At 38.3% G+C, this 13,218-nt stretch overlaps 1 protein-coding gene across 2 annotated transcripts in view; it reads right to left on the reverse strand.

The window, feature by feature from the left end:
- Positions 1 to 1,812: 1,812 nt before the first annotated feature.
- ATPSCKMT (ATP synthase c subunit lysine N-methyltransferase) overlaps positions 1,813 to 13,218 on the reverse strand; it is a 100,804-nt gene continuing 89,398 nt past the window's right edge. The window contains exons 5-6 of one of the 2 annotated variants that reach the window (XM_056330635.1): positions 5,865 to 5,997; positions 1,828 to 2,422 (exon numbers count right to left, since the gene is read on the reverse strand). In XM_056330635.1, coding sequence (XP_056186610.1) covers positions 5,869 to 5,997 — 129 coding nt within the window. In that variant the 3' untranslated portion in view covers positions 1,828 to 2,422; positions 5,865 to 5,868. Of the gene's footprint in view, positions 5,998 to 13,218 lie in introns of both variants that reach the window. The other variant, XM_056330634.1, reaches the window with a different exon arrangement.

A 13,218-nucleotide genomic window follows, 5' to 3' on the forward strand; every position in this document is an offset into this window, starting at 1 on the left:
ATTATGCTTTAATCAACTTCATCCTAGAACTGGGATCCTAGATATGACATGCAAATGCAGCAAGAGGGATGATAGCCTTCACTGCAAGCCTGAATTAATACCCCTGTTCTTACTGCTTATGTGCCTTCCAAGCTGACATGATCTACAAGCAGGTCAAACATTTTTGACATTGATACAACACTGTACCAATCACACATCATAAGGAAAATTCACATACCTGCAATTTACTTTTTGTCTCCAGGCCTTACTCACCTTTTCATAGGAATTACACAGGCTATGTTAATGAGGTTGGGAAACTCCATACTCTGATTTTTTTTCTAAATTATTTCCCTGCTGCACAGCTCCCTGTTTGCTTTGATCCAGCTTGGGAAGGTCATGCAGTCACAGCCACTAAATGAAGAACGCTGTTGGAGTATGACATTCCAGTGGACAGAAAGCCCTCCAAGTCTCCATTCTTGCTAGCTAGCCTGCAAGCACTTTCTTATTATCTTCCAGCTTGATAAATCTGGGGAGAAAAGATCAGTAAAGGCCCCATCTACACAAAAACTTGCAATGGTTTTGAGATAGTTCTGTTTTCATAAAAATGCAGAATAATGTAGGCTTGAGGTACCTAGTCCAAACACTTGCTCAAAGCAGGTCTCATTAGATGAATTTGCTTGGGCTGTGTCCTATCAAGCCTTGAAAACGTCCACAATATTTTACAGTCTTCCAGGAAACCTGTTCCTGTATTTGATCACCCTCATGGTAAAATATTATATCTTTACCTAATTAGAGTTTCCCATGTTTCAACTTTTGACCTTTGCATATCATCTTACCACTGCACATAGCCAAGGGGAAGCTGGCTCCATCTTCTCTGCATCTTCCAATCAGGCGGCTGTAGAAATCAGTAAGATCTCTCCTGAATCTTCCATTTTTTAGGCTAAAGACACCCCGTCCTCTCCTCATATATCATGTGCTCCACTTCCCTGGACATCCTGATGGCCCTTCAATGGACTCATTCCCATATGTTAGTACCTTATATTGGGAAACAAAAACTGGACACCATATTCCAGATGCAGTCTCACAAGTACCACAGAGGGGAAAAGATCACTTCCCTGGAGCTGCTGGCTGTATTTGTGCTACAACCCAGGAAGTGGTTGGCCTTTGATGCTTTAATTAGTTGGCCTTTTTGTTTTAATTAATTCTATTTCAAATCTATAGTTCACTGAAATTTAAAATGAGCCAGTCAAAACTGCAATAATGCTTTGCACAGGGGTTTTCAGTAGTTTAAATACAATCAGCAGGAGTCGGTTCCATTTCTGCCCATACTTAAAACTGGGCTTTTGTTTATAACCAAGAGCTGTGCTGATTTAACTGGGATGGCTTTCCTCCAACATCAGCTTAAAAACATTTCAGCAATTAAACTGAAGACATCTTCATACCACTGTCAGTAAAGTGACTCCTTACTTCTATTAGGGTAAATGAGAGTTAAGTTCTAAGAGCTGTCAAGTAGAAATTAAATTTACAGTAATAAATGCAGTACGTACTGGTAGTCATCCCCTACCACCCCAGATTCATACAACAAACCCTGTTGTAAAAGTGCTAAGACTTTTCAAACTGGTAGGGCATTGTCATACAACAACTTAAATAATCATATAATTTTTCACAGGAAAAAGTAAAATATCACAACTTTTTGCATCATTCATTTACTTCTTTGAGTTAGAAGATATGAAGATCTCTCAAAGAACAAGACAAATTTTCTTCTGAAATTACTTTAATAAAAACAAAGGCATTAAAGTTTTACAAAGAACATTCTAAAATGCCAAAGTATTAATTCAGGGTAATAACTCCTATAAGCATTACTGAATTATACATTTTAAATTACAATTTTCAAAAAAAGGAGTGGGTATATTACAAAACTGAAAATAAATTTCACAAAACCTATTCTAAGTATTCTATGCAATGATATGTGTGAATTATTTAACATTTTCATTAACATTGTCTGGAAATGTACAATTTTATCTGACTCATGTCTTGAGATTCTTGTAATGTCAGAGAACCTAGTTCTGCAAGTTTTCCTGCATAGGCATGCCACTAAATGCACACATATGTATTTCTAGAACTCAGAAGATTCAGTACTGAAACTATGAACTAATGCTGAATGTCAGCACCATTTGAGTTGCATTATATGTACAATGCTCCCTTCCGAGCATTATGCATTTATCCTTTTGTATTACATTATAAAAAAATAAAAAACAAAAATAAAACTCAAACCCCACAAACCTCAAACTTTTGTCTAGTTTTCATGCTCTTTAAGAAGCATAAAATTCAGGCTTGCAAAGGGAGACAGAATTCCATCAAATAAAGGCTTTCCTTTAAAAATCCAAGCATCTCTTGTGCCTAGTTGAGCAACAGGAAAGAGTTGCATTCCTTAGTGCAGCACCTGTTTTGAAAGAGGTGTGGCAGACCAAATAATTAAACCTAAAGTATTCAAACACCAATTAACATTTGACTTGAAGTTCAAGTAAACGTTTAAACTAGATATTATGTTATCAGAACCATCCAGACTAACATCCCTAATACATGCAAGTGAGACACAGACAGATCACAACAGTTATTGAAAATTAAAGCTGCTTAATTGTTTGCATTAAGCAGAAGGCAGTCGAGGAACACACTGTTATGGATATTTTATTTCTCCTTTCCACTTCGTTAGCACAGTCCCTTCAGTGCATGAAAAGTCTCACCAAAATCGGTGGGTAACATTTCCACAGGAATTTCCAGCCTAGATATCTGGAGGGGAACTAGATGCCTCAGTGCTCTCCTAGGCACTGAAAATATCTTAGATGCTTTTGTCACCGGTGAGCTCTGCAGACATCTGAACCTCTATGCATATGCCTCTAACAGTTACAATTCAGGTCAGTTAGCAGTCACTAATGAGTGTTGCTGATTATGCTTATGGATCAATTCAGTTCGCTACTCTTTAAAAACCTTATACTGATTGGAGAAAAAAACAGAACCCAGGTTTTCCTGTACCACATGTGTGTAACCATATAACCATAAGCCCAGTGCATCCATTTCTCTTTCCAACATTAAACTTGTCGGTTGGTGCCACGTCTTCTTGTCAGCAACTCCCGAATAAATGCACTGAATTTGGCCTTTCTAATTAACACATGTGAATAAACCCCAAATTCAGGATGCCATTGCACTAGCTTAAGATGTGCATAACAGTTTTTTTCATACTGTTACCAAAAAAATTTCCGACTGCCAAATACCAGCTACAGTGAGGGAGAGAAAAAAGTGTGCACCTTTGCTACGACTTGGCAGACAGAAACAAGTATTTTGTATGGATTTCCCAAAAGATATATCAAGAACTATCTTCAGCATGTTAAAGATTTTAAGTATTTATAAACTTTATAAATGTTATTACTATTATAGGGAAATAAATATTCTATATCCATTTTGCTGAGGCTGTTATTCTGGAAGTTCATGTGGTAAGAGGTATTTCTTGCCCAGAATATAAATTCACTTGCACAGTATGTATTTTGCAAAAAGAGAGAGAACATTGGCTTCCAGCCTTTTTAATGAGGGATAAAAAGAACTGGAGATATTTTTTAAGCTTTGCTTTGGCGCTCATATGTTACAGGTGTCCACAGTTATGTGGAGGCACACAGAATATTAACACTCAGGTATTTAACTTTACGTTATGCCTATCTAGACAGGATGTGAAATGTCTAAATGAGGAATCTTGTACTCACACTATGTCACTACACAAAATCTCACCTGGAATTGTCTTGCCCATAAAGCTGTAGTTATAAAAATGGAGAATATGACTGTTTTCCAAATGAAACTCATAATGTTAATATCAACTATTTTATATCCTTAAGTGATTGCTTATGACATGATTTCATATCTTACAGTAGTCTGGTAAAAGTCACAATCTCAAACCAGAAATGCTAGATTTTACAAGGATAAGGGATACAGATATACATCTGTAGAAAAGTATGTGAAACCACAATATAAAATAGTGTTTTCCATAGAAAATACATGTGATCCACTAATTTTACAAAGACACCAAAAGACGTGAAGCACAAACGGCCTACCAACAAAACCTTCAGAGAGGTTACAATGCATTTGCTCAATAAATTAGTGCAGGCTTATACCACAAAAACCAATTGGTGAGAAGCTCACACTCTCCAAATGAGGTGCACTAACATCCTTGATTAGCATAACAGGGATACAGAAAGTTTCAAGCATGATACTGAAGTTACTTTTTAAATTACTACATCAATAAAATTAGCATATCATGTCTTTCAAGTTTGATTATTACAGTGAAAGTATTCCTTTAATATTTATATAAACAGAAGTTTTAAAAAGTATACCTAAATAAAAAAAATTATGTTACTATCCTCACATAGTAGTCCACACACCGACTCAAAACATATTTTTTTAAGTTCGAATCCTGTCATTCATGTTTTGTACTCAAAAGGCACAACAATATTTTTTCTCAAGTAAAACTAAGTAAAGGTGAAACAATGGCAAGACCTAACCCTATGAGAATTGTTCAACTAGCAGAACAGAATAGCAGCAGGAGTAGTGTTACTACCAGAAGTACAATCAGAGACAGGGCTAAGAAACAGTCAATGTAAGCGCATATGTCTCAGCTATTATTCATTCACATACAATTCCAACAAAACATTGTTTTCTGGCCAAGACATTCTAGAATACGTGCTTGCTAATAATGTGAAGCATGGGCAGATTCACAAATCTGTTGTTGTCCACTAACTATGCAAATTTGTCTTTTGTAACACCAGAGAAAGCCAGAAAATGATGGAGAAAGAAAGAAAAATAACTGGTGTCAACCATTCGACATATAGCAGAGCAAATGAAAGAAATTAATTTTGTCTTATTGCAGGATGGCAGTATTGTGACTGACATCATTTAGTGGGTTGCTTAGCATTTGGGTCAGCAGACTGAAATTGCAGTGAGAAGACAAGACCAAGCATTGTACAATATTATCACAGTGTTCCTATTTCTGGTGCATTTCTTCATCAGAGAGAAGATGCAACCTCAGGGTTAGACTTTTTGATAGACAATTTAGTATCAATAAATTTATACATCAGATCCAAATCCCCAAAATCTTCTAACTGCTTCCAGAGTTCTGGAAAAGCCAAACCTGAAAGTTTGCAGATTATTCCTTGAAATATGAGGATTGGATTCAAGCCAACCGGTTTGGAGTTTGGTTTTTTTTTTTCTTTTCCTAATTGTTAACATAAACACAAAGAAAAAAGAGACTAAATGAGTGGCAGACACAACCAAGTTCTGAGTAGAGAATTTATAGGGAGCTAGAATCCAGGTTAATTCCAGACAAGAAAGACCACTTGCCACTGTATCAGCTACAAAGAGTCAGATGTCACAAGAGGCGAAGTTCTTTGCCATAAGAAAAGCTCCAACACACATCCTGAGAAGGGGTTATGTCGGAAAACAAAAGAAAAAACAACAAAAAATTAATATTTGAGCTGAAGGTAGCTCCATCATCTTCCACAGGCACAAAAACCCCATCTCAGAGGTGATGGAAAAGGAAACTGGGTTGAGGCTTAGATGCTTGAGGGTAGATGCTAACCATTTCCAAGACAAAAGCAACCCTTTCCCTACCAAGAACAAGAAAGAGGAAAGAGAAACTATTTTCTTCTCAGTAGGACAGAACGTACAGAAAAACTACATTCTGAACTCCAAGAACAGGAATAGCCATTAGCAAAACTTCCAGTGTCTACAAAGGAGGACAGCATTGTTCTATCTTGGGCTCATCAATAACTCCATCCCAAGCTCAGAGGTAAGACCATAGAAAGAAGACATTAAAAAGACAATATTTTTTGGCACAGTCATACCCCACTAACAGACACAATTCGTTGTGTCATGGTCCCAGGCTGGTGCTGTTTTCACACAGAAGGTTTTTCTGGAAGCTTCTGTTGCTTCTGTTTTGCAGACTTCTCTGAAGTCAGTCTTGGCTAGGAAATATGTCTGAAACACAGTGAAATCACACTTCTTAAAGGACATCAGGTCAGCTGAACAGATGGGCATAAATATAAGAAGTGCCTGCTTCAAGCTTTTTTTTTTTTTAATAGGTTTTCATTCAGACACGCTATAAGTAAAAGTCAGCGGTGTCTATAACAACAGCAAATAGAGGTAGTAGACAAAGCTAAGTGACCCCTTAAGGACTGAGTGTATAAAATGAACTCCATCGCAAAACCAGACTACTGTTTCAAGTTCAGTAAATAGCATTTCCTACAGATCGTCTCTCACGTTACAGTCTCAACAAGATCTAGGTTAACTATACTTACCCTTATCAGTGCTGTCTTAAGGGGATTCTTGACAGCTACCAGTCTATGGTATGTTCAAAATAAGACAAGTCTGTATCTTCCAACATTTCCTGAAGCAGGAAATGTTCATATTAAAGACATTGGTTTTATTCAAATCTTCATTTTCTCCCACTATTTCCTGTTTGCTGGGACTTGTTACAGCTCCTGGGAAAACTGACTGGGTAGCAAGGTCCTCTCTGACAGCTTCCCAGACACATTTTCCCACACACTCATAGTTCAAAACACACACTGAAAGTTTCATCCATCTCTGACTCAAGTGGACTCAAAGGTCAACATAAAGATTTAAATCAAAATTAATTCTTATTCCAACTTTAATTTTGTAGTCTGGTCAGCAAGAGGATGACTAAAGTAAGGCTGCAATACAATATGTTTTAACTCTCCCACAAATTATAGCCTCTAGACATTTTTCTAAATGTGTATATGTAGTCATAAAAATTGTAAGACATTTTGATACTGCATGACAATGATTAGGAATAAAAAACATGTCATAGAGCCCTGGAAACCAGAGACCTTTGCAAATTATAGCAAAATAAAACTCGTATTCATTTAACTTTTATAATACAGTTTTCTGAGGTACAAATTATATTATTAACTAACCTTGAAACAACTTCGAAATTTTCAGACTTTCTCTGAAACTTTTTTTAAACTTTCCAGTTGCTACTAGTGGAACTTTGATTTTTGAAATCACACTGCCTCATCAGACCTGGCCCCTTTCTGGGGCAACTGAAGAAATGCAGAGAGCAGCCAAGGCACCCATCCAGGGAGAAAGTACTACAGGGAAACTGCCCATCAGGAGTGGAGACAGAAAGGGGGATAAGTACTTCTCTCACTCTTTTAAAAATACAAAAGACTCCTGTGACTCAAGAAACTATAAGCAGAACTCCATTAGAAAATGCCAGAGGAATATATCTGCCTTCTCCTCACTCCTGCAGTTGTGACTGAATATCACAAAGCACAAAGCACATGCAAAATGTCTCTCCTGAGCAGCATCCAGAAGCTGTAGCCCTAGGAATTTTTGCAACACTCTCTAGGCATACACACATTATGTTGTTCAAATTCCTTGATACTGTCCATATTTGAAAAAATAAGTCATTTACCAGTAACTAGAGTTATTCAAAACATTTACACATACATGTTCTGTTTATGTGCAAACTGCAGTTACTAGGATGTAACTTGCATCTTTCCTCCAGGGACTGCCCACATCTACTTCCACAGAAATGTTACTTCAGAAGAACTCCAGGCTCAGTTATCAGGGTCCCGACATCCTTCATTTAGGCAGTAACTGAAGGATCATCCTACCAAGGCATGGCCACAGTGAATATCTCTGCAGTAATGCAAAACTTCAAAGATGGGGATTCAGCTTCAAAGCTGTACTAAGCAGGTGCTGGAATAGAAAACATTTTTTTAGTGAGGTCCAACACATAGCTTGAGCTCTAATGGACTGTATTGTCAAGGTAGGAAATGGTTTGACTATGTGAAAATGGATTTTCCTTTGGACTTGCAGCAATTAGATCGAATAGATCTTCCAATAGCTGAAAGAGCGAGTGTTGTTAAGCATAGGAGTTCTCTTAAAACCAAAGGTATGAGGTGTGGCTTCAGTCTTACAGGAATTGAATTTAGCCAAGAAAATTGTCTTGAGGTGACACTTGGGAACTACTTAGGCAAGAAATTTGCTGAGGTATATAGGAACGCATTAACTCTGAAATAAGGTTTTTAGGGGTGGCAGAAGTATACAGGTAACATCCTCCCCTTTTGCAAGCCAAAATACCAGCTACCAGAATTTACCCTCTCAGATATGCAATGCAGCCATGAACGAACCATCAAGATTCAAAAATCTGGCCTTCAAAAAAGAAAAAAATAGAGAGTCCTCAATTTCCTTTGAGATCCTTCCAGAATGGAAACATATTACCCAAAGTTCACAGGAGTTCAGGAGTACTTGGTGAGAGAACACAAAGATTACACACGCCCTGGAGGGTGATGGTTTAAAAGGAAAGCCAGAGAAACTCTGGCCAAGCAGAAAGATGACTCCTTCAGTGATAGCAAATATTTTCTCTAGAAGATACTCATTCTTGAATTGAGAAAATAAATTCAGAGGAATATGAGACTTTGTATTTTGCCAGTAAACTCCACTTGCCTAGGAACAGCAGGGGTGTGCTACTGATGAGAGATAGTCAACATTCCTGTCATGAGGTAAAGGTGCTTGCAGAAGGATACTTCACCTGAAGTTGAGTGAATAGATCCAGACTGGGGGGAAGGCTCTAAGGTTACTTCTGGACAGGCAAAGGAGGAGGAAAGAAACAGGCTTGGTGTCAGAAATACAGGTGAGAAGTACTTTTGACACAGTGTGAATTAAGAATTTGAAACCCTAACCTATTTTCTTGGTATTTATCACAGAAGGGTTCCCTGTCCCAGGTAACTAATTTGGGTGAACTTCCTATTTCACCAAAGAGTGTTCTCCTGCACCTGAAGAAGAGCAGAGATCTTGTTCTACTTTCTTAGCACAAAACATAACAGCATTGTCACCATTAAACATGACAACATCAGAAGTAGATCCAAAATGTTCTACAGGCTCTGAAATCGCAAGTTCCTGTGGGGTTTTCATTCTCCTCAGAACAAGTGTCATCCTTCTGGTTGCTGAAACGGTTCACACAAGCAAGAGGTCTGTGGGGGGTCTGTCACATCAAAGCAGGACTGTAGGAGATGCTGGAAAGGTCACCTGCTTACAGAGGCTGGCTTGAACTATCCAAAGAATGCATTATTGTGAGAGCTGTTCTGTTTGATAGAGATGATGCCTGCCTGAAGAATGGATGGTCCTTAGCCACACTCAGCCTGGAATCTGAAGGCATAGTAACCCTGAAACATCTTAAAATTCCACTCTATCTTGAGGCAAAATGGGGATAGAGGAAGGAGCAACTCATAAACCAACTTGTAGTGCTAGTTTAAGGAAACTAGAGTAAGGCAGAAAGGCCTTCTTTGCCACAAAACCCAGTACTATCTCAGGCAAGTGTAAAACATGTTAGATGGCTGTGTCCAAATTTTGAAGCCCCTCCTTTGAAGTGTTGGGTGTCCAAGAACTGAGTGTATTCTGTAGACAATAAAGAACCTATTCTTTGAACAAAAATCTAGGTGCCATAACAGCTAACCTCAGATGAAACAAAGTGCAGCTATGACAGACAGTATGTTGAAAAAACTCAAAATTAAATAGGTCCTGAACATTGAATGGAATGGTCCTGATTCACTGGGGTTCATAACTTCTCCATATGTCACTTTTATCTGGAGACAGAGAAATTATGTTAAGTTCAGCAAGTGTCAGATCAGTCTTGTCTTGAATGGCTGTCAGCAAAAAGCTAGTGACCTTCTTAAATTTACAGATTCCACAGTTCTGTCTCCTTTAGCCAAGGATGGATTACCACCTTTCTTTTCTCTTTAGAGAGAGTGGAGAGCAACACTTCCTACATGAGCTAGTCTGTCATCAAATGAAGAGGAAATTAACAAGTAAACCAGGAGGTGGTGACAGTAGGAGTAAAGGGAGAACTGGGTGACAGCTCTCTGAGAGGCTCTCAGTGATGTTGGCAAGGTTACAAAGGCTCAGGTGGGGATACTGCCAAAAAAGACCTTGAGTGAGGAAATCTCTGACTTCTGCTTTCCTTAACGTGGAACCCGAGGGGAGGCTAGCACTGGAAACTAGGGGTTTTGCAAACAGATGAAGCGACAAAAGTGGACAGGTATCTGGAGACAAAGGCATACTACAACATCAGAGTGCCTTTACCATGTAAAAAATAACACCATAAATCCTTACCTTAAACCTGGTGATTCTAAAGAATAAATCTTCCACCTAGGAATGCATATCCCTCATGCAATTAAGCAAATGTAGCTAGGATGTATCATGTTTAGAAGAGGCAACCCAGTGTTGCACTTAACTGTGAAAGCTGATTGGAACTAGGACCGGACTGATATGACATGTTCCTCAGAACGTAGGAGCAGATGCCACCAATGGGTCTTTTATTCACAGTAAGCAGATGGTCCTGGTAGTTACTTGGGCAAACTAAAAGAAAACAAAAGTTTACATTCTTACCCAAAGCCTCCAGACACCTGTAGCCCATAAATTTAGACTCCTTTATTTTCTCTGAGAAGTGGCTGTGATCATGAGGAAAAGTAGCAGCAGTTGAATATATAGAAATATGACCATCCTTCTGTTTCCTTATTAGTCTTTGTGGTCATGGGAAGCAGGACATGGAAACACGTCACTAATGGGCAAGGAGATTCGGGATGATTTTTACCTAATGTCTTATTAGTCTATTAGAAAGTTTAATCTCACTCTCCAAAAGATAAAGTCTCCTACTACACTCAACTGTAGTCACACTTGAAGGTACTTGATTGTAGTTCAAAGTCAAAACTGACTAGTATCCCTCAGAGGCAGAATACTGATTTCTACTATTGAGGTTGTCCATGCTGCATGATTGTAGAGAGATGCTTTCCATGCTACCTTTCCTGCATTCTTCATACAGTAAAAGATGGCCAACAAATAATGCACAGATCAGTACAACAACTGGAAGCCACGTTTCTGGCTTAATTTAACACAGCTCAGAACACTTTGCAATAATACTTTTCATCCATACCTGATCTTTTAAAAGGAAAATACAAAGATAGCCTGTTACAATCCCCAGCATACTTGCTGTATTGTATCAAGGATTAGACCACTCCACAAAAGTTTACTTAGCTAATATATTAAAATCTGTCCATACAAGTTGGACTTCAAAGATTAGTTTCCTGCCACAGGAGAAAACTATTTGCATGAGGTTTACACTTCTTTTTAGTTGTCATGGACATTCTGTGGGAATTATGAAGTACTTGTGCCATCACATGAAGGTATTAAAAAAATTAAATGCTGGGAAATGACCCACAGATTTAGCTCTCATCTGCCTGCAGTGATGATGGTGACAGATTTTAAAAAATATTTTCTCTCAAAACAGTAGTATTGCTGAAAACGAAGTTCACCTAAGTGCATGGGGAAAGGAAGAAAATATTGCTTTAGGTTTTAGGGATGGCAGAACTATAAAATAAGTTATATCTGCATGAGATACAGGGTGAAAATAATTCACTAACAATCTCCCTCACAATGATAACCAAGCACCAAAATGTCAAACAAAAGGCTGGAAACCTTTATTGAATCAGATGCTTGTCAGTCTTCTGACAAATGTATCAGCTCTGGGTATTTTAGTCAGCAATTTCAGTAACAACCAAATGGCCTTTTGTACACTGAACATGAAGACAGCCTTCAATTGGCATGGAAAATAATAAATCTCAGGCTTTTGAACCTTTAATTCTCACTCATTTTTGGACGTGTTGGAAGAGATAAATGGGAGCTTTACTGATGTCCTTGTTCACATTGATCCAGAATGTAATTTTATTTAGAAATTTTATAAATTGCATGCCTCGTTTAAAAATCTGGAATTAAATGTTGCCTTCCAATGTAGGTCATCAGCACAATTCTCAGAACAACTTCAAGACAGCAGGCTGTATGCACAGCATAACAATGCTCGTAAATAACTACCCAACTGGCAAAGGAGCGCACGCTGTATTGAAACCCACTTTGAGGGGTAGATTGGAAGTGTTCAGACCCTGAATGCTCTGAAGCTGGGTGCCTCATAAAAGTATTGCTTTTGGCAAGGTATCAGTATCATCTGTATCCCTGTGGGTAAAACCCTGCCAATCACAGTCTGCTTTAAAAAAAACCAAAAGTCACCTTTTCTCTCCAAAGAGCCACAAGGGATGGAGGCAAATAAGGGAAAAATTCAAACCAAATTAATAGTCTGTTTGTCAGCAGTGGCTCTGCCAGTTTAGTGAAATTATGTCAAGTTTACTCCAGATTGGCACCACAGCTCTGATGAAAATCTGGGTGTAAGGAACTCAATTGAGCAAAAGATGCCAAAACAGAATCTTATTTTCCAAAGTAAATGTTTTTACCTTTGATAATCCTGATACCCAACATTCTTATGACCAGAGAACAAAAAAGGTGGAGAAAAATGAACCATTTCAGATATCTACACCAATTATAATTAGCCAGGAGAAGCACCCTCATACTGACAGGTCAATTGGCTGCTATTTTCACTACTCAGCACCTAACCTACAACTTCATATTACCAATGTTTCAGAGAGAGGGCAAATGAATCTCCAGCGATCTTGGGAGTGCTGGCATAAGGTTGGCAGTTCTTGGCAAGACTCATTCAAAACCAAAAGTTTCAAAAAAAAAAAGAAAAGAGTGATGACAGCCATGGGGTAAGAAGAAAGTTTTGTCTCTGTGCCTGTTTAACAGTTGGCTGGCAACAGTCCTGTGGCAAACCCAGACATCTCAGGGCCCAGGCAATATCTGGGCTCACCAAGGTGACATATTGCTCAGGTTTGTTTCCAGATGGCCCAGAAAGAATCAACCTGCAAGTCCAAAAGAGGCTTTGGTTCAGGAAATCCTGCTGTCACTGCTGACAGTCAGTGCCCTTATGATAAACTGTCTGAAGAGTCTGATTGAGACCGTTGTTTCTTACATTGCCTAGAAGAACTCTGTATTACATTATCTTCTCCCGGAGCTCTCAGGAAAGCTGGATATACACTTAAGACAATTAGGTATATCTCTAAGAAAGAGAACTTTGGGGTAATGAAAATTTTTCTAGACATTCTGTCCTTTTAAAAAGTATATATCTGTAAAAACAGAAAAATCAGCAGTTGCTGTGAAAGCTGGCTATTGACTAATTTGAGTCCTGTAACTCAATTTGTTCATGTAACACAGCACACTAGAGTACTAGTATTAAATCAGTAACCTAACTGCACATTCTTCTTTTTTTTTACAGAGTTTTGTGTCTCAGAT

This window comes from Falco biarmicus, chromosome 3, assembly GCF_023638135.1.
Source record: "Falco biarmicus isolate bFalBia1 chromosome 3, bFalBia1.pri, whole genome shotgun sequence".
Taxonomy (NCBI): domain Eukaryota; kingdom Metazoa; phylum Chordata; class Aves; order Falconiformes; family Falconidae; genus Falco; species Falco biarmicus.